Genomic DNA, 27,002 nt, shown 5'->3' with positions numbered 1-27,002 from the left:
ACATGCCACCTCCAGGTTCCAAATTGTTCCGCTTTCAAAATAAATTTCTTGTTGATTATGTTGTGTTTTGTTCTTCACGGTTATGTTCTGGTTTCCAGAGAGCAAGAAGAACACGCTTGGGAGTGATTTCCAATCAGTGGAGGTGGACACCTGGGACTGATTAGATCTCAGTCTTGCATGCTCTTCATCATTGTTGCTACCATACAGTTAGGCAACACTGTGACGACATGAATTCAAGTATTTAGAAGGCGAAGAGGACCTTTTAAGCTCTCGAAGAAGCGCCAGATGATGTCGAAACAAGGAGAGGTAAAACTCATTGTGAGTAAAAGGAAAACAAAAAGTCTCTTCCTAAAATAATTGTCAAGATGGACCATGATGTTAATGAGAAGAACTATTCCTTCTCAACTTACCTCTTTCATTGGCAGGTGTTACATAGATGAAATTCCTGCAGTTTTCACCTGCAAAAGAAAAAGAGTGAATTGTTTTCGACTGCTAAAATGTGTTCTTCACAGTAGTTAGCAGAGGTTTCAGATGGCAAGAGTTGGAAGCAAAAGTTACCAGTCATGTTGATGTTCTGTTCACAGGAGAACCAGATGCCGGTGTGAAACTTCCTCATGACATATTTGTCGTCGCCGGTCTCCCAGATGTACTGCACCAGCCGCGTGTCGTTCAAATTGGAGCTGTTGAACCTGATGCAGAAAGACTGCTTGGTGGTCACGGGACCGCTGCAGAACGGCTTGACTACCTTGCGCGTGCCAGCGCACCAGTGGCTCGTTCCCAGAGCTGACACAGCGAGGAACAAGGCCAGAAAGTTCAAGGTAAGAGCCAGCGACGCTCTCCGCCGCCGGTCTATTCCCATAGCGCCAGCAAAACAAAGCCCAGCACTGATTTAATCCCAGTGATTTCTCCTCCTCCTCCTCCTCCAATGCTCACACACAATCCGATCGATGATCTATCCTTGTTGATCTACGTATCCGCGGCTAATTGCTGTGTGGATCTTCCACGCGCCTCTCGCATCTGCTTCTCCTCCTCAGCCCACTCGCTCATTTTGTACGGGGCGCTCCTCAGCCCCCACCCTTTCAAACACGCACTCACCCAAGGAGCGCAAGAGCGATGATGATGATGACGTGCGCATCACGCAGTCAATAATTCTATGCGTGAATACTTTCACGCTGCATTACAAGCTCATCAGTAGGATGGCATTTAAACAGACATTTGTTCAAGGCTTCATTTTCCCATCACTAGTTGAATACATAAAATAAAAATGAAATGCAATTTGGTCAGAACAAAAAGTCCCATATCAGAAGACTGATGAGAAGTTTTGGCTTTCAATCTTTTTCCTTTTCTCTAAAAGATAATAATATAAAGAAATAAGTCGAGGTGAGCATCTTGTTACATTACTGGCAAATGACGGAGCGCCAAAATTGATTGACACAGCCACCTATGCACCTCCAGACAGATCTTGGCAGAGCTCATTTTGCAAAGCCCTTTATTGCCTATTAGAAAAATTGCACAAACATTTGATTCCAAAACTTATTTCAATATATATATTTTTATATAGATTCTCACCACCGCACTGTAAAAATGTCACCATCCCTTCTGGGCCCTAATCCAGCGATTTAGTTGATCACTTCTTCAAGGTCATTGGACATAAAAGCCACGTTGAATAAAAGCCATTCTTGTCTGGAAGCTGCCTTACTGGAATGTAATCACATCTTTGCATCATCAGGGTGTTCACTCCTAACTGCCAACAGCTTTATGTTTGAGACTGGCCTAGACAGAAAGAAAAAAAGAATTGCTCTCTATTGTCTGTCATCTTCATTATTAATGACATCATAAAATGGAAAACAATGTGTTGGGCGACAGGGCTTATATATACTTTAAATGAATTTTTTTCACACACTGCACATGTTTCTCCCTTGAGATTAAAAGTCATCATTCTTGCCCTTCTCTTCCCTTTTTCACTTCCACGTCTCCATTTCAAAGCCACACATAGACACGTGTGAAGTCCACATACACAAGAAGCCAAAAGCCTTTCTCACAGTTTGATTAGCTATTCCAAAGCGGCTTTTCCTGATTGCAGGCAGTTTCCCTCGTCACCTTATGATTGAGCTCTACCGTGACACGAGTGGAGGTTGGAATCACTTTCAGAGGAATATCTCGCTTCAGGTGCTTTCCTTTTGATTCCTTCTCTGTCTCACGGGCAGATTAGACACATTCCAAGATGAGTGCCCAAATAAGTTTGTGTCACACGTTGTGACCTAAGGCAAGGGGTCTGATAATAGATCTGCAATGTCTCATTGTTCTCACATAGCTAAAGTGGAAAATAGATAGCACGATTCTGCTGTGAAGAGTGATTATGAAATGATTGGAACGGCTGTTATCATAATCAGAAACACAAACACGAGAAGCAGAAGTCTAATTGGTGTCCTTGACATTGGAAATGGATATCAAATAAATCACAGTCCAGTTTGCTCTGTATCGCACGCATGGTGTTGTCTTAAAAATCACTTTAAACCTAGATATGACAAAATAATGTTTTTTTTCTCCCCCAGTCTGGAAAAGATTGTCAGTTGCTATGGCAGTTTGGCTATTCTTGTAATGAGGTGGCATTGAAAACATGCCAGCAGTTGCAAATAACCGTCTTGACACTGGTGAAGCATGAAAACATCCACTGCCAACAGTATATTTTGGAATGTACTGTATATGGTGAGGGATCATCCCATTTTGAAAATGTAAAGCAAAATGAGCATATAGGTACACATAAATGATAGGATGCTTACTGCGGAATGCTTGAGGACATTTTGATATCATAGAATTTTAAAATATAATAGAATTTTTATATTATCATGTGAGCAACCAATTGACTCTTTCTCTCTGCTCTACTCTTTCTCTTGATGCAATTGCACACGTAGTCTCTTACCTTAGACTGCGATGTGAAATAAGGAAAAGCAATATTTATAATTTATAATTTGTTCCTTGCTGTGTTGACTTCCCAACTGTCATTGTGATACCTGCAAGCTGAGTCTGTACTTGGCCTGGTTACAAAGCTGTCTGAAAGTTTTATCACACTTGGAGGAACTTTTATTTTGCTTCCAAATATTGTCATCTCCATGGGAGTAAAAACACATTTGAAGCTTAAAATGTGACTTTTAGGTGAGCCATGGTTTAGCCTGAGGTACATTACAGTACATATACGTACATGATGTACACAATAAGAGCTGAGCTTCTGCGACCCGTTGCTTTGGAAAATGACTGTCACTATGAAGGGAAGATAATTGCAGGTCTCTGGCCCAATAAGACCTTTGCTCGCTGATGTTTGGGTGGAAACCCCAATCTGCAACCTCTCACCTTATCTTACTGTCTCTGTGCAGAAATGTCTCGCTAGATCCTGAAACTCTGATGCATGGCCACATATTGGTGCAAATTCTATTCAGAAAAAGAACAATGTCGACATGTTTATACGTATTTATGTATATATATATTTTAAATCCACTCAAAAGCTTCACTGGTGAGCACAAAAATAATCAGTTCGGTCGGGTTAAATTACTACCCATATTTAATCATGAAAAAGATCATTCAGGGAAATATAAACAAAAAGGAAGAAAACACCTCCAACCAAGTAGTCACATACTCCCATCAGACCTGTAACACGTAGAAGCCAGGTCCTCGTTAAATCATCTCATCCACGCGCAGATGACGATGATGTTGGGTCTGCTAGCTCGTAATGAGACCCTGTAATGACCCATTCCTGTAATGCGTCTCATGATGAAATGGATGTCAAGGTTACCCTTGCAGTTCAGGCTTGCTGGCATGTTTGTGTAGGTGCGAGTCACTCACATGGCAAATCAATTTCAGCAAGAGTGAAATCATGTCAAGATCCCTCGGAAGCTTCAAGTCACTCTCTCGCTGTCGCGTCTAAATGGCAAACCTTGACTTGCCGAGAAATTCACCTGAAGTGCAAACTAATTCTAACGTGATTTACAGCCACCAATGAGCAAAGTGCATCTCTCGCTCGTTAGACTCCGTCACGAGCAAATGAAGATGCTTTACAGGCTTCCTTGGATCTGGTTTGTGGGAGTCATTACTCCTTCTTCCCCAGCATTCTCTCACAGCTTAAGTGCAACGCAGCTCAATATTCAATTTAAAAGAGGTGGAACCTTTAGGCTATCAAAGTACAAAGCCATTCATGAAGGAATCAAAAACTCATTTGCTGATTTTATTAGGATGAGATATCACCCCTTAGAGGCAAACTAATATCGTGTCCCCATAATTGACATGCCTATGTGGACAACATCAGGTTTATACGACGGCAAATTCTTTTTTTTTTTTTTTTAAACAAAATATCTTACCGTTCAAAAGTTTGGGGTCACTTAGAGATATCCTTACTTTTCAAATAAAGAAAGCCCTCGAAAGCCCTTGTGCAATTTTGTTAGTTTTCATGAAAAACACTCATTTGTTTGGGTCACCCCAAACTTGTGAACAGCACCTTCCGACAAACAGATTGCAGACATCACATAATAAGGTTCCTGACCTACTTTCAAATAAGATGTTTGTGTGAAGAATCTCACAACCGAGCACTCTTGTTTTTCCCAATGCTATTGAGGGTCTCAGGTGCTAGGGCACATTGACCAATTACACGGAAGATGAGGATTCTAAGAAAGAAGAATCATTGGGACTGTGAGCAGGAAAACATGCCACATAGCTTGACTGTGACAGAGGAGCTATGCCAAAGGCGGATGGATCCAACAGGGCGTCTATTAGGAAGAGCAAGTTTGGACCCCAAATTCGTATACATCGGCAAAATAGGATGGATGCATTATTTGGGGAAAATGAAGTTATTGCAAACCAAATAGATTGTTGCAAAGAGGCATTTTAAAAACATGTGGTCTCATGCATGTGTCATTCTGGAATGCATGAAGCTGCAACGGGTGGATGAATGGACGCGTTGGTCAAGGCAATGTCCTGCTTGGGTGACTAATAATAGGTAAATAAATACCCAATCTATTATTACGGCAGTGTGGAATTGGCTAATGTAGGCTATATTGGATATAGGTCAGTTAAGATGAGATGATAATAGGCGGTCTAAAAATGGAATATAGTCACTAAATAAGAATTGATCCTGCAAGAATCCTTGGACAGAATAAAAAATTGAAATTGGACGGGACTAGATAAGCAGAATTGCTTCACCCCGTTTCCCATTTTGGCAATTCACATGTTAACAGTGCATGAAATGAAACCGTGATGAATGGTGACAATGCATATGCTGAAATACATGAAGAAAAAAAATTGTGCACACTTCATCAAAAGATAATTGAAACGCTTCACATTACTTGCTGCACACGACATATCAGACAATATCGCAGCCATCGCCGGTCCATTCACTCGCCTGAGATGTATGAGCAAGTTTATAGTGATGGGATTGGGGGGGGGGGGACATGCTGTAGCACTCTCCCGCCAAGCTTGGATATAAATCAATTCGAGCTGCAGCTTCCCTTTGTGATGCAGATGATAACAATGAATGGTTACAATTTTCAATTGCAAATGGGAGAACATACTGTCCCTACAAAAATGATTTGGCTATTCTGGTTGTACCCTGTTGCATTTAGTTCTGCCCTCCCTCCCTCATGCACACACAAACACGGTGGTGCGAAAATCAATCCAATCCACCAGGAGCATATTTTTGCATTGAATTCTTCATGCAAGTCTCTTCATTGTCCCGCATGATTCTACCCCCACGGTGCATCAATAAATGGATGGAAATAGGTTAAGTGAATGCATTCTCTCCAAGTCAAATCAGATAATATTTTTTTCAAAGAAAACGGAAAGATTCTTCAGATGAGATAGTCGATGCTCAGCAATTAGCAACTCCTGGGACATTGATTGTCAATACGGTGCGTGATTGTCGCTTAGGGTTAAATAAATACAGCCTACCAACTGAACAAAATAAATCAGCTTATATAGTAACGCCTTTTAATCCATAATGATACAGGGGAAATATTGCCTATGATATATTAAACTGTTTGTGTGTTCCAAGTTAGTTTAGCTACAGAGCAGACTTTGCATTCTTAATGCTCCACCATTAGCTATGGATGAACGAAGGAATGCAAAACAACCTCCTCTCTTTAAATCTGGGGAAAGGCATAGCATGGTGGAAGGAAGCACTTCTAACCTTGTGGCAATAACAGATAAACACATTGTGACCTTCCATCCTGAATTTCTTTGCCTGTGAATAATTTTTAGGACAGGTTCTGGGCACTCTGGAACCTACCCCAGCTGTCAGATGTTATGGATGCTGGCCATGTATTGATTTGTGCAGGCAACAAGTCCAATAGACTTGGTACATTATAAAACATTTCCAACAATGACAAACAGGGAGAGTTTGAAAGTTTCAACAAATGAGCTATTGATTGGAGAATACAAGAAACTTCTTTCTGATGAAGCCATAGATTTCAAGTCTGTAGAGAGAATTGTGACATCAGTAGACATCCTCAGAGTGAGTCATTCAAGTTGTCACGTCGGCTTTGGAAGTCACAAATCACTAGTCTGTACAGATTTTTCAATTCCACCGAACCACAAGCCTTTAATTAAGACTTAAACACTGTCCAGCAGCAACGTTCAATGGGAGGATGTGACATGTCGGAGAAATACAAAAGATTTTCATTCTCGGTGGCAGCTGACACTTAGTATCTATGAATCCAATCAAACTAAATGGTGCTCTGCATTGTGAGCGTTGTGGTGGAGTCCTGTTAGAAAATACTATTCAAAAAATAGGTATGAAATTAATGACACAATGTTTGTGATTACAGATAGTTAAAATGGTGCATCGGTCCTTCCAAAAACCTCTTCGCTTAAGGCTGAAGGGTCCAAAGAACCCGAGCTGTGTAAACCATCCAGGATTATCCGATCTGGACGTGATAAAGAAAGCAATTCATTTCTATTGAGCACTTGAATAGAGTAGAGTGACCACACAAGAGAAGTATTTTCCCTCTGAAGGTGTAATGGCTAAAATGTGATGCAATCAAATTGTTAGATTTGAAGGAACTAAAAAGTAATCGACATGAATGGAAACAAAGGTTCACCTCTTCCTCAGCATGTCACAATTCAATGTGAAATTGGCATTGATGTACGTTTGCAGCACAGAACGCACATTGTGGCTTTCCCAGCGCTGGCTGTTGAAGTCAATCTGAAGTTTGGTGCACGGCACGCTCCCGTCGACCGTTGGGTGAAACCAAAATAGAGAGACCAAAAAGATCTGGGGAATTAGGATATGATCAGAGGGGCGCTCATACATCCTGAAAGCATACAGCGAGCACATTGTAACCTCGGGGTTCACTGCCGCTCTGACCTAGATAGCGCACAGCGTCGGCCGGCCGGCAGGGGTAATCACTGAATAGAACATTTCTGCGGCACAAAGCTTTTAATTAGACATGAGCTTTTAACTGACAGATAGGGGAGAAAATAACTGTGATTAAAGAATGGATATGGGGGCAAAGAAAAGCTGTCAGAAGGAAGCAGACTTCGATGCTCTATAGCTCCAGGTTACCAAATTAAATTTTGGATAGACTTTTCATGTTTTCCACATTTGATTCTCTCTCTGTGTCTCTTTTGCATCATCCTGTAACAAGCAACAAGTATCTGTCAGCTTAAAGTAGGTCAAGATAGCTTGTTAGACTTTTCCCCCCTATACGAGATCACATCTGTCATGCTTTGGTGCTAATTCCCAAATCAAATCCTGTATAGCCTAGGGGTCAAACTCAAGGACCGGGGGCCAGATGCGGCCCGCCAGGACAAATGAAATTCATGTCAGTACTAAAATTGCAAATTGTCTTCACTTTTAAAAAAAGAATGAACCTTTTTTTTCTTTGCTTCATCATTGATGAGCGTTATTTTATAATTATTATTTTGTTTGCACATTGCTTATTGCATCTGACATTTTGTTTTCTTAGAAAATCTTTTGCCACTCACTCCACAAAGTTTGCAAAGTGAGTCTTAAAGTTTGAGACGTTCATATTTGTCATCTTATTTGGGGTTTTATAGAGAAACACCAGTAAAAGTGGAGCACAGGTGTGAGCAGGTGCGTTGGAGGGGTTGAAGCTTCCCCTCTCGGGCCTCATTCATCTCTTTCTGTCACGTCCAGATGTGGCTCTCCGCTACTCCCTCATTGTCATTCCGGAGGGACGTCTGTCCTCCAGACGTGTCGGTCCAAATGCTCTGCTCTTGGACTTATTATACAGATCGTCTCGACTACATATGTATACAATGCCGTTCTCGTCTTCTGAGAAGGATGGCTACAGTGTGCAAGGCTAAAAACACAACTCAACTAAATGTTGCATTTTTGGCCTTAACATGTAAGTGAAGCTTGGCGGCTCTATTCTCATGAGCGGCATAAATCCTGCTTGCTATTGAAAGTTTTCAGTGAGGGCGAGGAATTATTCCAAGTAAGTCATAAAGTGTAATTCTTTGAGTTCAAGGAGACTAAATACAATCTTCATTTTAGGAAGCTTGTCAGACGTAAATGCAGTGACATTCATGCTGGCAACTCTTGACAGGACTGTGAATAAGAATAATGTCAACCAATTCCTGTAAGACACGGACCTGGGACCTCAGTAAAGGTCTTTTAAATGATATCATAAAAGAAGAAATATAGTGCTGTCTATTTGACTTTGACATTCAGGTGAAGTGGTGTTGAATGCCCCATGTGGCCAAGTCCCTCAGGAGAACATGCTTGCTGCTCCTGTCATGTCACCTGTCACAGCATTACACTGGCAGATTTCTTTTCATGACCTCTGGAAGATTATATTAAATATAATTTCGTATCCCTAACTCAAGTCAAAGTATCTATTGTTTACTGCCAATTGTTTCCATTAGAATAAATTATAAACAAAACATTACTTACTGTTGTCATTATAAAACATTTATTTACTGCAGTTTTTAAGTAACATTCACAAAATGTAAGTCTCTCAATTATTCACAGTGAAATGGTAAAGCAGTACATCTTAAAAATATTATAATATCAATACCTTTTGTCTCCAAAAGTTACAATGACCTTGTGGTAATGCCATGCCAAGGACGGACGGCGCTTCTATTTCCATTCTAAAAGGAACGAGAAGAGCTGGGCGAAATTTATGCAGAAAAGTGCCAAGCGCCAAGCTGCGAGCGTCTGCGGAAATGCCAAAACTTGTTTAAGCTCAACTCTGCGCGCATTTAGACAGTGCCTTATGCTACATTTGCACAAAAATAAAGCCCTTTATTATCCACTGAATGATTGGAGCCAAATGTTACAGTAAAACTATCAATGAAATGTTTCCATTTACAAAGCACCACAACACAATGCATCAACATGCAGAACATCATGAAAATTTTTCGTCATATGGGGTCTATTGTCATATTCTATTCATTGGTGACAGAATAGAGACATAGTACATTATATAGTATATTGTTTTGCCTGACAAGACTCCCGAAACGAAGATTGTATTTGTCAGCTACGATAAGCATTTCAAGTTGTTCCAGTCTGACCTCATCTTCCGTCAGACTATGAACTGCTCGGCTTTGTGGCCACATTAGAATACCTTTGTGACCTTTGGCCTTAAGACCATGAGAAGTCTGAGGCAGTGATTGGCTGCTGAGGAAATGGCCCCGTGTCAAGGAGACAGAGGTTTGGCAACAATGGCTGATGACAGCCCATTCATCAGCAGCCAGCTATACGTTCCACTGAATAGAGCACATTCTCCTCTGGCCAAGAGCGTGTCTGGCTCACTTAATTAAAAATGGGAACACAGTAAACAACTTCAATGGCTTCTTCTCTTCGCACTGTTAAGTACATTTTTGGAAATTGAGGTCTTCATTTTGAAGTCACGCTTTGATTAGTCTTTGTTGTTCCAACGTTTTGGAACAGCGTTGTGTACCAATGAGATAATAGCATCTTGTCTGTGCAGATAAAGACGGATGGTTGAATCTTTAGCGGTCTGTTTTGTTTATGAAGCTTTGGCAAACCTTCATTTAGCAAGACAAGTCTCTGTGCCTGAGGTGAAAAGAGTAGCGTCGATTCTCAGAGGGAAGAAAAGGTGCTTCAGCTTTCCCTTATTAGCTTCTTACGTCGATAAAACTTCATTGCAGTCCGCTCTGTAGCCAATTTCAAACAATTATCCATTGCATAATCTCACAACTGGATTTTCTTTTTTGCTATTTTTCAAGCTGCTTCGAAGACACCAGTTTACTCTTTGCCAATGATTTTCTTTAGCTTACTGCATTTTTTGTCACAATAGGCAATAAATGAATTTTTGACAGTGCTTTGACACCGGAGTACAACAGGGAACTGTGTCGGGACCTTTAACATTTGCGACCTTGAACGAACTCTGACAAGAATTCGCTGCCTTTGAAAACACTCACAATTTTTTGCTTCTCAGTGGGATGGGAGCTTAAGATTGTTTTTAGAGGGAGCCTATTTATTTTTTCAAATCCACTTTTAAAAAGAAATCACTATACAGTGCATTGACTAGTAATTGGTCACTCGTGGATATATAACAATTCAAAATCAAGGTTAAGCCTGGAGCACAAAACAACAATGAATAATGATGACCCCAGTGAGTTTCCACTCCACATTGTCCACACTTCTTTCCAGTCCACAATGGATCGGCATACGAATGAAGATTTGTATGTATGTACGTACATACATAAACCCGCTGAGGAAATAAACTGAATGAAGTTCCTTCATTAGTGAAAAGGGTTCTTTTGGGTGGAGGAGGCATAATATAAAACACAACGGCAGTTTCTGACCTAGTTATTAAAACAGATAACTAAAACAAGCCCCCGGCCATAGAAAAATAAAGCTTGAATTTTAAAGCAGACCGCTCATGTCGTTGTGTTTTCCCCCCCAAACTTTCCCAGGTGCCTTAATAACATGTGACACAAATTTGTCAAAATACCTTCCGCATTTTCCAAAGAGAAAGACGTGCCACCAGAAATGCTCATTGAATCCAACCATTATGATCCATTTGTCATTGTTGTTTATGTTGTGGGTTTTGAGAGCCTGTCAGACTATACACGTCAGAGACCTGGCTTCCAAGTTTAATAATGATGCTCATTTTCTGATGATGGATTTTTCACAATTGTCTTCTTAGTTTTCATCTTCCACATCCATCCAGCACAGCAGCGAGTTTGCAATTAGTTTTCCTACACAGTCAAGTGCCCTGCAGGGCTATTTGTTGTCTGACTGACACCTCCCTGTTTATCTTACCGGAGAAAACAATCTTTCTTGATTTCCTCCTTGTGTTAGTCTCGGTCTGTATCTCCTTTTATGTATATGTTGACATTCTAATCATTATTGTCAGTTGTTTGACAGCTGAGCAGGCTGAGCAGCCATTGCAGACATCTTAAGACATTTGTTTTCCTCTTTTGGTCCCCTACTAACCTCCAAGGAAGCTTAGCTGACTTTTTCATGAATAGAGGTAAATATAAATAAAAATTTGAAAGTGGATTACTTGTCGATTGGTCTATTCATTTGACAGCTGTCCATAGGAGATTGTCGTTGGGCTGTGATGAAAAGAATGCCCAATGCTTTCCATACGGGGAGCGCACGAAATGGTTCGGCCAGCTGGTGGATTTTTTAATTGCCGCCTATCTATAACCCCAATGGCCAGTCTAGCCAAGCTTGAAAAAACAAGACCCATGGCTGAACAGCAATTAGCACCTATCAGCCTGTAAACAAATGACCACGACGCTGACTTCTATATTCAGTACACGAGCTTGATTCGATTTGTTTTTCAATCATGTCAAATCTGGGAGGTGCATTTGCACATCATAAGGAGGGAGACCTGCAGGGCTTACTACAACAGACTGAGATTTGTGAGGCTTAAGTGAAAATCTGCTAGTTTGCTTTTATGTTACATTGTTGCGTGAGGAGTTCAGCACTCAATCTCAGGTCAGTCTGCAAAATCCGCCTTTCTGATTCCAATCATTAGGAACAGCAACACGTTTGATTTCACATAGTATGGTGTCATTATTGCTGTAGTTGTTTTCCAAAATGCAGAAGTCAGTTTTAGCCAATAAGAAGCCACTGAATTAGGTCATTTTTGGAGGTGGCAGATAACAATAGTGAAGCAGCATGTCTGCCAGCTCGTGATAGTACGTACCACCCCCATTGCTTTGGCATGCATGTGCCTGACAGCCTGTGATCCTTTTCCATGAGGACAAAAATTTGCCAGTGTGGGTGAAGATTGTAACACCCAAGATGGGAAAATAAGCATTTTTTTGGGAGAATATCGATGTGGACGTAGCCTTAGGGCACAGTCGTTCTTGGTAGCCTCCATCCCCAATCCCCTGCTGGCTTGCATTCACATCACACTGGACTTAAGTGCTTCTATTCTGCTTCAACATGACATATTTTCTCTCGCTGCATGAGTGGAGAAATTCGGTGATGGGTGATTCTGTGTAAATGACTTTTTTGTCAGTTGACTGTTCTGCAAAAAATCAGGATAGCTTGCTTGCAGTGCACTTTTTTGAAGATTACCTGCACTTAAAAAATGTATTTACCAAATACAGTATGTCCTCTTTTACATTGTATTTGATTCCAGCATGGTTGGAGAACGTTTTTTGAAAACCTAGCTGTATTCCAATCCCTGGTATATAAATGTTCATCTTTAATTCCTATTTTGAATATGATCCGCATTGATCTTTGCGCCACTTTGTTCTCAACAAATCAATTAAGATTAAAAAGTGATGTTCAGATTTCCTTTCATCAAAAAAGCTTTCTGTTATTTTGGGAACTTGAAGAAAAAATGGTTCTCCGCTAACTTCCCTCTCTTCCACCCGCTCTTTGGCATGAGTGACATTTCTCCTCACTATCTTCAGTGGGCACCTGACAGGCGTCATGAAAGGCAGCTGGCAGGACACTATTGAAGAAGCAAGTGAATAATTTATCCAAGCATCTGCGCCATGTCCCTCATTCATTCATCTTCCTCATCTCCCCCTCCCCCTATCATGAAGTTTTGGTCTCAAGAAATTTCAAACTATCTTTTTTTTCCCTTCTTCAAAGTCTATACTTTCTCCACCACTTTTTTTGTTGGGTGATGTTCCCATTCTTTGGTTTTATGTGCATTTTGGGAAGGTATCCTATTTAGCTGAAGGTATTTTATAGGCTGGCTGGCTGGATGGATACTAAAAGATTGCACAATAGAAGCAAAGAGTGCATGTGCAGTGAACCATTCCCATGCTGACAGCTTGACATGGACCAACTACCCTGTCACATTTTCTCCTAAAGGTCGTTTTTATTGTTGGGTGAGCAATTTTCTGTCACCCCATCCATAACAGTAGAGCATTGAGATTAATATTAAATGCTTTTTTCCCCCCAATTTTTTTCTGTCTATTTTCAATTATATTGTATCTTGTTTCAGATGATTCAATCAATTTTCTCACTCTCCTTTTTTTTTTCTATTTTAGTTAAGGCTTTATTGTGAAAAGGACATTGTAGGGTGTGTGGAACGCTACATTGTATTATCTGGAAACCAGGGTAGGGTGGAGAAAAAAGCAGTTGCTAGAGACATCTGGAGCTAGAATGTTGGAGATATCAGGTAAGATTAACAACTTCAGTAATTAGGCCTGACATTTATACTTCACAGTAGACTGAACAATCTGAGCCAGAGATTGTTATAAGACAGCTGCATGGGAGCAGGTGTGCAGGTGGAAAATACAAGGGACGGGAAGAGGAAAACACCAAATCAAAAGGGAGACTCATTAAAACCTGACCAATACAGTTTCAAATAAAACATGAGATGCAGCGTGGCAACATATTGGGAAAACAACAATGGTGAACGACATCAAGGTTAAACTGTCAAAATATCAAAATGAGACTTTGCATTTTGCTGACTAGACTCGCTTGCGGGTGGATTGAAAACAATTGTTTTCCCCCTTGACGACAAAATGAGAAGCCCTCCATAATTGATTGCCGCAAAAAAAAAAAAAAGCTACTTGCTGGCTCCAATTGAGTTTGTGAATAGTAACTCTTTTTACAAAAAGGGAATGTGAAAGAAATAATAGACTTTGAAATTAATAACATCAAGAAACCTAAATAAATAAAGTCGAAAGAAATCTAGGTTACAGTTGTCTGTTTCTATGGCAACCCTGATTTCTCTTTTTTATGCATATTAAAAAGGATCATTAAAATAATAATGAAAGCACAAAAAGCCAAAACAAACAAAAACAGAAAACAGTAAAAGCCCTGGTGGAAAAACAAAAAAATGATGCCAAAGTTTTAGCGCTGACAGGCAGCCGAGACGAGATTTGGCGGCAGGAATAATCTGTCATCAGATAATCGAGCACAGTCAAGTAATCCAATTTGTCCTCAATAAAAATAATGTCTCTTTGTTTGATTACTATTGTGTAATATTAGAAAGGGGCAAAAAAATTCAATCACACTGACACATTGCCGTTACTTTGACCAATCTGATGTGACCAAGATGGCTTGCTCTCCACCACGTGTATGCAAATGAAGCAATTCGTTATGGAGCGCTTACAAATTGAATGGGCAGTGGATCAGTGTTCCATATTATGAAAGGCTTTGCGCATTTCTTCACTGACATTCTCTATTTGGAATCCCTTCTTTTGGGTCGAAAGCGATTAGGTCTTGGGAACCCAAGTTTCTTCATAAGCAATTGAGCCATTGGGTTTGCACTGGTGGCCCAGCATACATACTAAATAGTCGAATGAATAAATCAAAGGAAGCAGGTTACAGCCATTGTCTCGATAACCGGTGCATCCTAATGAGCGTCAAAATGTCACAACCGGCCGGCTCAGGAGATAATGGCAAGCTGAAAAATGCTGCTACTGGCCATAAATTTAGTATTCATCAGAGGCTCTCACACTGGACTGGGGCCCGTTTCATTTGGTGTGAAGGTGAGACTAAATAGGATGCCTGTTGGCTGGGAGTAATAGGGTGGAGCATATTTTCCCTTTTTATTTGTCATATTTTGCTGAAAATGTTCAATTTATGTGCGCACTGGCTGATTGGATTTAAAAAATTTATATCACTTTTACATGCATGGTCTACAGTGGCCTGGAGTGCAAATCACAAACACAAAAACTGAGCAAGAAGAAAAAAAAGATTAATTTCTTTATTTACTTATCGTCTGATACATTGACATGTTAAATCTGCAATCCATGTACATCATTGATAATAAAGCAGCCTCCGCAGATACTGCGGTGCACGAAATGCATCAATATTTTAAGGATATCATTTCTTTTCTGTTATGATGAGCTATGGGACTCTTATGAAAAATACTTCATTTGTGAAGCAGAACTCCCACACTCAAATTAAAACTTGCTCTTTGTTTTTTATTGCCACACTACGATTAAAATCGCATATATCTGTAAGCCCATATACGAATAACGTTGATGTGCTGAATTATCTCGATAAGTCTGTATTCAGGCACATGGTATTAGATAGGTCGGTATACAACTCGCAATGAGTAAGGAGCGCCTCGATAATCATTAGTTCTGATATGAAAAGCTCAAAATGGCCCATTCTGCAGTGGAAAGTCTGCAAGGCGCTCTCTTTGTCTCATTGCCTCCAGCACAATGCGGTCTGATTTCATTTCCTCTATTTATCCCGCTGCAATGTGATTGAGAGGATAATGGAGGAGACACATACAGTCTAATGACGAATGATTTTTAAGTACAGGAAATGAAATTGTGACAGGATTTATTTTGGCACTTCTAAATCTCATACTCGAAACAGACGAGTTCCCGATAATTTTGGTTTTCCCAAATAGTTTTCGGTTACAATATGACACTGTCGGTTTGAACTTTTATGCCTGCAGAATGATGCATGACTGTTTGAACTTTGCGTAACCTACCTGTCACACAAGGAGTATTTTGTTTACATTTTTGTATTAAATGTTCTTTTTATGCACAAAATCTTATGACCCTGTCTGTACCTTGGAAGAGGAAACAAACAGTCAGTCGGGAGGTTGCTTCTGAAAAATTCTTCTCAGTCAGGAACTGTCAGATGCTCAGTGCATTGTGAGGACATGCATTTTCATAATCAGGGTTTTTGAATGTATCTTTTGTGACACTAAAACCTTTTGAACAAATCTTGTCCATATGACACTAAACAACATTGTATTCATCCTGTCCACGACGGCACATTCCACGCTGACATCACTAACACTTAAATCCAATGGTTTGAATCATAATTCTGTCTTCCATCCATCATCACTTTTACTATCCCCGTAGCTTATTCCAGAGATCACGTCGTAAGAGCAGCAGACAATATGCTTACTCCCCGCTAACAAAATCTCACATGAGTCACTTAAGGTGCCAATCTTTTAGCCTACATGGGAAAGACAATCACCTCTGTGTTTTTCTTCTCCAATTACTGTGTGCATAATTACTGAGTCATTTTGCCTAATTGTAATTGCTGCAATTTATGCCAGCACTTTAGTAAACTCACAATCTGTCTGTCAGTGATGACATTTTATTCTTTTTTATTAAAGTGGCTCATTTAGGCATCGTTAAGTGTGGGGAATTTAAATGTCAAAATAAAAGGCAGGTGAGGAATTAGCATTTCTTTTTTTTTTTTTTTAAATTCAGGTTTTGCACCAATTGCACAGGTTCATACACAAGTCAGGAAGTACAACACTGCCCCCTCCAGTTAATAGAAAACTTTGTTTGTAGGCATGAGGGGAACTCGCATGTCGCTTTGGTTGCATCTCTTCAGTTGCTTATCTTGCAGCAAAAGTGAGAAGAAGAGAAAGAAAACATACACTTGTGTTATTTCAACATGAAAGAAAATCTATGAAATGGATTTCAAGCAAATATGACTAGATTGAATCATGTTCATTTTATAAACATGAAATGATTCATTCTATTCTATCCTATAATTATTAATGAGTCAAATATGACCATTTAAATGTTAGATGATGAAAATTAAACAGACAATCTATTTACTTAGGTCATAGAATGATCAGTAAGATGGAGAAAAAAATGGAGAGCTGCACAAAGTAAACAGGACATAGTCGCCTGACCTTTAAGCGAGCAACAATGTGAGAAAAACAAGAGCATGTGGAACGACCTGCTGACAAATGAGCATGCAGGATGATGCAGCACAGATTGTCTGGAAGACTTAGACACAACTGACATTGGACACCATTGCCGGCCGGTCTGCACATCGTCCTTTTTTGGCGTGGGAGCTTATCTTCTCTCGCAGGGAGAAGAATCTTCGCATTATGTAATGGGAAAATGGCCCTTTACCAGATCCTTTACTTTGTAATCCCTCAAAGATAAAGAATGTGGACTCAGTCAGAACTCAACCCCACCTTCCAGTCTCAATGAAGTGATGGGTCATGTCTGAAGAGAAAGAGATGGAAGGGAGATCAAGTAGAAGACACTTGTAGCTAAATCTGCTTGGGACGGAAGAACTTGTACAAACAGAACCCAAACATAGTGTTTGGACCACCGCCTGCAAACAGACGCAATTTATGGTGTTTATGTTGAGGAATTCTGAGGGGAGTTGGATTATGCTTCCATAAGTATCAACATTTTTTTCACAGATGGTTCCTAGACCTATCTCAGTTGGCACATTTCGAACTTTCACATACAATCTAATTTTAGTTAGTGATTCTATTTTACTTATATGTTTTTTGTCAGTGCGTGTGGCCTCACAGGCATAACAGGAGGAGCTGGAATAAACTCTCCATTGACAGCTATAGATCTATTTTTGATATAAATCAATTATGTTTATACCTGAAGGACATTTTGGTTTGATTAATAGATTTTGTAAATGAAAGGGGTCACCGAGGACCGCAGAGAGCTTTTGTTCCGGTTGAGATGGATCTCAGTGTCTGTGGGCCACCTGGATTAAGAACAAATGGAGCAGTTACGAAGAATTAAGAGGGTTGAGTCTTGTGTCACCGCCCTGTTAACATCCTTAAGAGGTGTTTTTATCACTTGCCCCAGGTCAACCTGCACAAGTTTGACACTGGCATTGGATTCAGACAAACCTTGACTTGCAGCTACTATGTGACATCTTTTATGTTTGAAAATCCGAGCCACTCTGCATCATTCTTGTTCCAAGCAGACTTTGTATTTACTCTGGCTGTGTTGTCAATGAGTCACACTCGGACGTATGACCTCATGGAAATGTGTTTGCTTTTCCACCTTTGTTCCTGTAGGCTGTTATGAAGACCCCAAACTAAACAGTCGGCATTTAATTGGGTCAAATAGTAATGCAAGCATATCAACGCACACTGCAGGAATTCCAATATCGCTCAGCAGCTTGATCAAATTCAGCACATACTATATATGAGAAGTTGCAAGTAAAGGATATTCCTTTTTCCTGTCATCTCATTGGCTGATATTTGAAATGACGTTTGCAAACATATCGTTCATCTGGGCCATCTGTAAGATGTACAAGACATTTGACTGTACGTGCTCCATATATAGCCTTGCTCAGCGTACAAGTCTTCTTGAATAGCTACACATTGTTTGGACCCATGTCAACACGACTGCATCTGGTGTTACACACCAAAGCGAAGCAAATGTTTTTGTCTGTAGCGCCACACACGCAGGCGGGGATTACATTTCAACATCAAACATTTCACGTAGTATTGCCGATGCAATGGTTACTAGGTGATTAAATGCCCCTGACCTATTGATGACATAAGGCCTATAAATTAGTTGTGTTAATTGTGTTCATTCAACCCAGTATCTTGATTTGTTCTGTTGTTTTATGACTCATTTCATGCATTTTGGTCCTCATTCCTGTAAACGTGACATTTTCAGCAAATGTGACAATTCACTTTTGCTTGGAAGTGTGTTTATTGGTTGAAGGATCATTTGATTTGGAAATAAAATCAAGATTTTATTTCACATTTATTTTACATTTAAAAAAAGAAGACATTCTGGATTTGGGAGCAAATGAAAGGAGTGATTAGAGTCTTTGGCCCACAGCGTTGTAGCTAAACTAGATGTCGTGCTGATGCTGTTGTTTGGCGACCAAGCAACGTGGCGGTGCCTGGAGCTGTGACCGCTGTTGACCAAGGCGCAATGTTCCTGAGCGACCACAGGCTCTGGGCTTTGTTCGCTCCCGCCACTTGTTTGTTTTTCCGACTGAGTTGCCATTACCCCCTGTCATCAGTCTGCTCATGAAAGAATGTAAATATTCACCTTTTCTTTGTGATGTATAATATACAGATACAGGTTTTACCTGGATAGTCATGAAATGTCAGTTAAGTCACAACAATAAAATAAAACATAGTTTTGGTAAACTAGTAAGGCACAACCTGCTTCTGTTCATAAGCAGAGAAACTTTCGGATGATTATTTCAAACAGACATAGTTTACTTTATGACTTTATGACTTTTTAAATCTTGCACTTGACAAATACTGCGTGATTAAATAAAATTAAATCAAATAAAACTAAAGCAAAGAATTTTAGGAACAAACCAACAAATTAAAATGAAACAAATGAATTAAAATCAGTCCAAACATGTTAAAAAGTAACTATGATAAAATATGCTAATATGATGCCAGTATAAAATCGATGCCAAAAATCCAAATTGCAGCTCTCACTGGTATGGAAAGAATTTTAGAAAGAAAAAACAATTTTAGAAAGAAACTAACAAATTAAAATGAAACTAATGAATTCCAAATAAAATAAACTGTGATAAAATATGACAGAAGTATAAAATGTATGCCAAAAAATTAAATAAATCCAAATTGTAACTCCTACTGGTTTGGTAATTCTGGAAATGTACTGTACAGTATGATTGATCATTCCCCTTGTACTGCCTATGTCATCACTCTGTTACCAGTTGATGTTATTTTCACACCCATCAAATATTTGCAGACTTCATCAGAAAATAAATGGTGCAATTCCCCAGATGCATCAGGACATAGCTGCAGGCATGTGAGAGCCAAACAGTTTATTCATCAGCGGTACAACATGTTTAGCCTTCCGCATAGCACACACCGTGTCTGCTAAACATTTCCTAATGCATTTGTCGAGGATGGTAAACACTTACAGCTGCGTGCATGGAGCCAAGTCGTGCAGAGAAGCCAAACCCCCACTTGAGTTGAGAACCAAGGTAAGATACACACACACACGGCATGTTAATGTGGCTGACCCCTCTCAACTTTGACTCCACTTTCACCTCCTTAATTTACGATTATTTGTGGATTTTATGTAACATCTTCAAAACAGAAAAGCAGTATGTGTATGGAAGAGGAGAAAGTACACTTCCATTCTAAATTGCTGGCTGTAACGACAGCATGCTTGGATTATATAACCTGTATACGGACAAAGGATATGAGGAATAAATCTTCCCTGAGTGTTTGGTTGTGCTGTATGAATGTATTTTATATGGTCATTTTGGAGCTTTCATATGTGTCAAACCCAAGGCGCGGGGGTCAGATGTGGCCCGCCTCATCATTTCATGTGGCCCGCAATCATGTGTCAATACTAAAGACAACATTGTAGTCTTCTTTAGCTATACTCAATAATTTGGCAATACACAAGCAGATCCATAAAAATTAAAAAGAGCTCATTGAATATTCATGTTTTTTTTCCCCCTTCTGTTTGTGAAGCCCCAACATTTTTTTTTTAATAGGGTCATAAACTAAGTGGAATAGTACCCGTATTTATGAGGCTGCGTATCCCCAGGTCATTAAAAGCAACATCTTTACAAGGGGCGGTGGGGCTCGTCAAAACACTTTTTGGAAGCTAAAGTATATCAAGAAACTTGACATGACTTCTAAACGTAACAGTAATCTTCTGGTATGTGCCCGTGCATAACTTTGTAAAACTATCCGACAGGGGATTTTATAGAGACCTCACTCCTCCATAGATGAATACTATCACCATGCTAGTAATTGTATTGAGTGTTCTGACGTAGTGTTTTCAAGCATTTTTATTGACCGCACCTGGTTGCAGGTCAGAGGTCACATGAAAAAAAAAAAAACACATGAGCACTTTTCAACTATCACTGACTGGGCACTGAACTCGCACTTTGTGCACAGAAGTCAGCCGAGTGAACCACTACACCATCAGTGACTAATCAAGAATAAAAGCGATTTTACCTCTGAGGTGCTTTCTATTTTCCAGCTGCTTTATTGCGCTTTCGATCATCCAACAGGAAAATCCAATCTATTTGATGTATGCTTTTCTCTCTGCTCTAAATGTTGCCTTTACTGAAGCCCAATGTGGACATATGATTCTATCACGGCCACATATTGTCATACTTATGGAGCTGGCAGCAATTGAATTTCAGCAGTTCCTTCATGCATCATAGTTACATATACTATATATATAGCTGATGCACTAGATCCTGGAACAAAATAATCATAATTTATCTGTCACGTTCATACTTTAAAGACATTTAGAAACTCCACCCTTTTTGTTGTTTGTATGTAATGAAAGCCACACAATATGGTTGAGGAAAAGTAACATGAAATCCCTCATAAATAAAGGAAAGTTACAGCAACATTGAAAAATAATCCTTAGCAAAATATACAATGATCTTGAGATGTGGGAAGTTTGAAAATGAACCAGTGCTGCATAACAAACTATTATTAGGATTAATTATGTAATGTGCAAGTGTTCTGATATGTTACTTTATATCAAAGTGTGTGCCATTTTGCGTGTTTGCTCCTTATGGAACATATTTCCGGGACAACGAGATTAGTCCCTGGTCCTTTTCTTGATTGGTTGGTGGGAGGAGGACAGAGTAGGAGAGGCGATCTGTTCTTCATGCACTTTTTCAGATGAACTCAAACTATAGGCAGGTCAGCGTTGAAGGCGTTGACGTCTTCAAACACAGAAAGAATGGATTATGCGCATGGACTTTTACTTTTTACAGGTCAGACAAGACAATCCTTGGAAAAATATCGACCAAGTGTGGACTATTAATTTTGCCATCTTGTTCTGCAAATATTTCAATGCATGCAGTGAATCTTCATTGGGCGCAATGTGACTGGTGCAAACTAAGTGCACCTGTGTGAGAGAAGTCACAGAGCTACCAAGTTGGGATCAAATTCATGAAATAACTTTCACTCTAAATGTAAACATGGCAATGTCACCCCTGCCATCCATCCTGAACAAGAAGACCTGGGCGACTTTACGAGGGAGGCTCTTTTTCCTCTTTTTTATTATCTCAAAACATCAGGTAAGTGAAAATACACTTGAACATCCATAAAGGAAAGACATGTCAAATATAATCTATCTATCTATCTATCTATCTATCTATCTATCTATCTATCTATCTATCTATCTATCTATCTATCTATCTATCTATCTATCTATCTATCTATCTATCTATCTATCTATCTATCTATCTATCTATCTATCTATCTATCTATCTATCTATCTATCTATCTATCTATCTATCTATCTATCTATCTATCTATCTATCTATCTATCTATCTATCTATCTATCTATCTATCTATCTATCTATCTATCTATCTATCTATCTATCTATCTATCTATCTATCTATCTATCTATCTATCTATCTATCTATCTATCTATCTATCTTTGCCTTCTGACTTCTTTCAAAACATTCTCAGAAAGAGTCAAATATTCTACTCTCTGCTTGGAAATTGTAAATGAGTGTAAATGAGCCAAAAAGAATAAAATAAAGATAGTTTGGGATAAATTTACTCTCAGCTTTGATTCAGACCCAAGCAAGCTGGCAGTGTATATTTTTGAAAGATAAATTGATACACAATGAGTGCGGCTAAATGTTTTAAAATACTCCCCCCAAGTGGTCATTGAAAAGAACAGCTACCTTTAGATCCTTGTTCAATCCTAATGTTTTTTACCATTATTGCCACCAGCTACTAAAGCGACCATAACTGACCCAGATTTTCATACGAGGTTGTTTACAAAAAGGTCGACAAGCCAAACAATGAGCCGCGCGTGACAAAGGATGTCATTCTGAGGGAAGACTGACAAACATGACCTTTGTTTGACCTGCAAGGAAGTATATCAACATGTCAGTGCAGTATTAGCTGTTTAAAAGAATGTATTTAAGGCAGCATCATTCGGTGGTGGTTAAAATCTCACAATGGAGGGGTCGATTCCCAAAACATGCAGGTCATTTCAAATTATGAATGCAAAGAATGTCCTAAATGGAATGATCTTGTTTTTGTCTTTTTTCCCACCTCTGCATAGAAGATAACATGCTCAGTGCTTGAAAGTCTGATAGCAGAGCGCACAGACTACTGGGAGGGCTGCAACAGAACGCTCACATCAAGTACACGCCCCAAAACTGGTAAGCTTCATTTATTGTACATTGAGCAAATTCTTCTTTTCAGGAAGAAATAACTCAAAGCATAAATGACACCATTTTTTTTTTTAATACTGTGATGTAATGTAAAAGAATGTATTGGTTCCACTGTCTTCCTACTATTTATGCTTTGCAGGAATCTACTGTAAAGGAACATTTGATGCATTTGTGTGTTGGCCTCATTCACCTCCTGGAAATGTTTCCGTCCCTTGCCCTCCTTACTTACCATGGATCAGCATGGGTAATGTTTGGACTTTTCATCAATGACAAAGCCATCTCAAAAAGCCTGGGAAATGATTATACACGGTCATTAAAGCATGACTAAAACAAATCTAATGATGCACTAGTACTTTAACACGATTGTGTAATCATAGAAAATTGTACAGTTGACATCGTTTCACGCTTTATGTCCCTAAACTAATTGCGCATGTGAATTTGAACTAGCTGCAGACATTTCGAGGAAGGCGCACAGAGAATGCTTGGAAAATGGAAGATGGCGGCAGAAGGAAAATTCCTCCGAGCCTTGGAGGGATGACTCCGAGTGTCAAGGGGATCATTATTTTAAGGACAAGGTGAGGACAAATTTCATTCCAACAGATTACTGACCTAGTAACATTTCTGCCATCCTTAATGAAGTGATTTTTCTTCTATTTTGGATTGCTTAACAATCCCAGATACTCCATCACTCCTCACCCCAGTAACACATCTGAAAAAGCTTTTTATTCCAAATGCAAGGCATCATGTGAGCATGCAGTCTTCAATTGTGTCCATTGTCTTGTTTATGTATCCTTGTGAGCAGGAAGAGCAAATGCTTCGGCAGACAGCCCTGCGGGTGGTCTCCATCATTGGCTATTCACTCTCCTTGGCTTCCCTCATGTTTGCAACGCTCCTCATGGGCATGTTTAGGTCAGTCATCATGTATGATGCGTGATACTTCCATTTTTAAATGCATATGATAAAGCCGTGTTTAAATTCAGTGTTTGAAATGTGATCCTGGCCGAGATGAGATGGCAGGCCGGGTCAGAAGTCAGTATGTTTATTTCAAATTTAGCACCAATAATGGACTGTGCTATTGCAGATTATTATTTTTTCTTTCAGCTGACTTTTACATGGAGACGTCATTGAGCATGTGATGTGCTTTTTGATGACATCAGCCTCAAATTGTCCTATTACACAGCAGTCTGGTCATAGATGGTTCCTTTCTAATTTTCAATTATATTTGAAAGAGGACCTTTCAAAGCAGATCCAATTTCAATTCTTACACAGTGTTCCATTTAGTGAATGAAAAGAGAACCTACTTGGGGTCATCAGATTACTTCAGTGTTTTTTTTTTTTTTGTGACAGTTTTGGATCATCCAATTACTGTCCACTTCATCAAAATGAACCAAACAATATTCTGTAACGATTTGTGATATCTGTGTTTTCCAGGAAGCTCCATTGTACCAGGAACTACATTCACATGAATCTCTTTGTTTCATTCATCCTGAGAGCTGTTGCTGTCATTTCGAAAGAAATCGTTTTGTACATCATGTATTCCAACCTCCCCAAGGATGATCCTGGATGGAACTCGTATTCAAGTTCCCCGGTACAATCACCGTTCATCAAATTTGAATTGCTTCAAAAGACTAACTAATGCATCCTCTTTTTGTTTCACTGACAGATATCTCTGATGTGCAAATTCTCAAAAGTGGCCATGGAGTATTTTGTGGCCTGTAACTATTTCTGGCTTTTGGTGGAAGCCATTTTCCTTCACAAGCTGCTTTTCACTGCTGTGTTGACCAAACGGCGCCTGTTGAAGAATTACATGCTGCTAGGATGGGGTATGTCCTTTTCAAATTATATGTAAGTATTGCGTGTTGGCTGGTGTATGCTCATTTTTCATTTTCATAGAACAAAAACACAAAGAGCAACGAGCCTGTCAGTGTGACGTAATCAGTGCAAGCGACGTAAATTGATTTGTCCCTCTCGGAAACAATCCACATTCCTGTGGCTTAATGTCATTTTGCGCCTTCTTCAGTATGATTTTATAGGTCAAATGTTTGTGAGTAAAAACGTGATTTCATTTTGGTTTTTCAGGAATGCCTGTCTTCTTTGTGACACCATGGACAGTTGTTAAGATTTTATATGAAAACACAGAGTAAGTGTAGCTTCATTTTCATTTATTAATGAAATGAATCATTTTATTTTTCATCAAGATGTATTTCCAATGATTTAAAGGTGCTGGTCAATTGTGAACAGATGGTTCTGGTGGATAATAAAGGGCCCAATCACATTGGCAGTGCTGGTAAGAACTTATTGTAACTGAATGTTGCCACAGTAATTGTTTTCGAACATTTGTGATTTTGCTCACGTTACATCGAATGCATGTTGCAGATCATTTTCTTCATATTCATCAAGATTCTGTTACTGCTGCTTTCCAAGCTCAAAGCGGATCAGGTGAAATTTACCGATTACAGATACAGGTATTGCCATACTTATGAGCTCTATGGGTCGTTCTCAGAAAGTATGGTCCCAAACTACATTTGTTCAAATTGATATGTGGATTAAATCAAACCTTCCTGCACCGTGCTTGTAAATAAATAAAGATAGTTCACTTACCACTTTGTTTGCAAGAGATATTGACTGGTGACATTTAAGACTGAAAAATATGATATTGGGTAAACATTGTTGTATGTTGTGATGATGTCCAGCTTAGCCAGGGCAACACTGGTGCTTATTCCTCTTCTGGGAATCCACGAAGTAGTCTTCACTGTCCTCATTGATGAATGTATGGAGGGGAGCGGTCGATACGCTCGGGACTTCATTAATCTCACCCTCAGCTCTTTTCAGGCAAGATGAATCATTCGGATTGCATGCTTGACTATGTTTCTGTAATCTAATAATTATGATCATGCTTTTTCTCGTAAAAGGGATTCTTGGTCGGAGTGTTGTATTGCTTCGCGAATGGAGAGGTATGGTTTCTTGTCAAACTAAAATGATTTCCTTTATTTTTGCCTTTATATAGTATTTCATTTGACTCCTTACCAAAGTTATAGGTTAGCAACAGTTTGTTTCATAATTATTTTCCATTTTCCTGTGATCAGGTACAAGCTGAGCTGAAGAAGCGCTGGCAGATTTTCTTGTTCAACAACAACTTCCAGTTCAGGAGCTGTTTTCAAGGTGCACCACTCAAGCATCTATGGAAGTGCACCAAAATGCACCACCCAGAGTGTCAGCAAAGTAACTCCTGTGATGAAGGAGCAACTTCAAGTTTCACCGTCCACCCACACCTGCTCCAGGTGGCTCTCCAAGCGAGCGGTGGAACCCGTGGACAAAAAGAGAATCAACGTCAGATGGTGAAAGGATATGATGCGACAGGTCTTGACTTTCTCACCAGGAAGAGCCTGTCCAGTAGTGACGGGGAAATGACGCTAGGAGAGACCATGGAGGAGATTCTGGAGGAGAGCGAGTTTTGAATGCACTTATAAAGAATGGATGGAAAGACGCTTTCAACTCGCAATGGAGGAATGTTCAACTACTCAAAAGTATTTTGTAGAAATAGTAGCTGCTACACATGAACATCACACAGTTATGTCATTCATAAATCTATCACCATGTAAACCAGTATGCACACTGCTTTTGTTGACCACTTTGCCAATACATGTGGGTTCCAATGGTCCTATGAATACAATGTATTTGTTGTTCTAAATGTGAATATTGAAATATTGAGCAATTAAAAGCGTGAC

The 27,002-nt window shown here is 39.5% G+C and overlaps 2 protein-coding genes across 6 annotated transcripts in view; one reads left to right on the top strand and one right to left on the bottom strand.

The window, feature by feature from the left end:
* gsg1l2b (gsg1-like 2b) overlaps positions 1-1,069 on the bottom strand; it is a 5,744-nt gene extending 4,675 nt beyond the window's left edge. The window contains exons 1-2 of the mRNA XM_088359753.1: positions 559-1,069; positions 411-458 (exon numbers count right to left, since the gene is read on the bottom strand). Of these exons, the coding sequence (XP_088215879.1) occupies positions 411-458; positions 559-859 (349 nt within the window). The 5' untranslated portion in view covers positions 860-1,069. The remainder of the gene's footprint in view (positions 1-410; positions 459-558) is intronic.
* glp2r (glucagon-like peptide 2 receptor) lies at positions 100-27,002 on the top strand. 5 transcript variants are annotated; one of them, XM_088359749.1, is made up of 15 exons: positions 100-318; positions 585-818; positions 18,946-20,080; positions 23,163-23,262; positions 23,414-23,518; positions 23,722-23,849; positions 24,077-24,183; positions 24,706-24,862; positions 24,938-25,097; positions 25,354-25,414; positions 25,495-25,561; positions 25,651-25,739; positions 25,968-26,106; positions 26,187-26,228; positions 26,361-27,002. In XM_088359749.1, the coding sequence occupies exons 3-15, from the start codon at positions 19,988-19,990 to the stop codon at positions 26,730-26,732; spliced, it is 1,620 nt and encodes a 539-aa protein (XP_088215875.1). In that variant the 5' UTR covers positions 100-318; positions 585-818; positions 18,946-19,987; the 3' UTR covers positions 26,733-27,002. The 5 variants fall into 5 exon arrangements, with proteins under 5 accessions (XP_088215875.1, XP_088215877.1, XP_088215876.1 ...); XM_088359751.1 differs by lacking the exon at positions 18,946-20,080 and adding an exon at positions 2,084-2,169; XM_088359750.1 differs by lacking the exons at positions 100-318; positions 585-818; positions 18,946-20,080 and adding an exon at positions 20,137-22,156 and having other exon boundaries at positions 23,166-23,262; positions 23,728-23,849.

This window comes from Syngnathus floridae, chromosome 18 (assembly GCF_059516105.1).
Source record: "Syngnathus floridae isolate MCC-2025c chromosome 18, RoL_Sflo_1.0, whole genome shotgun sequence".
NCBI classification, from domain to species: domain Eukaryota; kingdom Metazoa; phylum Chordata; class Actinopteri; order Syngnathiformes; family Syngnathidae; genus Syngnathus; species Syngnathus floridae.
Note: the sequence above shows the minus strand (reverse complement) of the source record. Positions and strands in the feature narration are given on the sequence as shown.

Bases quoted from the DNA above. Each gene is read 5' to 3' on its own strand.
- glp2r (XM_088359747.1), top strand. From the start codon at position 22,058: ATGGCAATGTCACCCCTGCCATCCATCCTGAACAAGAAGACCTGGGCG. The intron at 23,519-23,721 runs GTAATGTTTGGA...AATTTGAACTAG, and splicing joins CTTACCATGGATCAGCATGG to CTGCAGACATTTCGAGGAAG. The intron at 23,850-24,076 runs GTGAGGACAAAT...CCTTGTGAGCAG, and splicing joins ATCATTATTTTAAGGACAAG to GAAGAGCAAATGCTTCGGCA.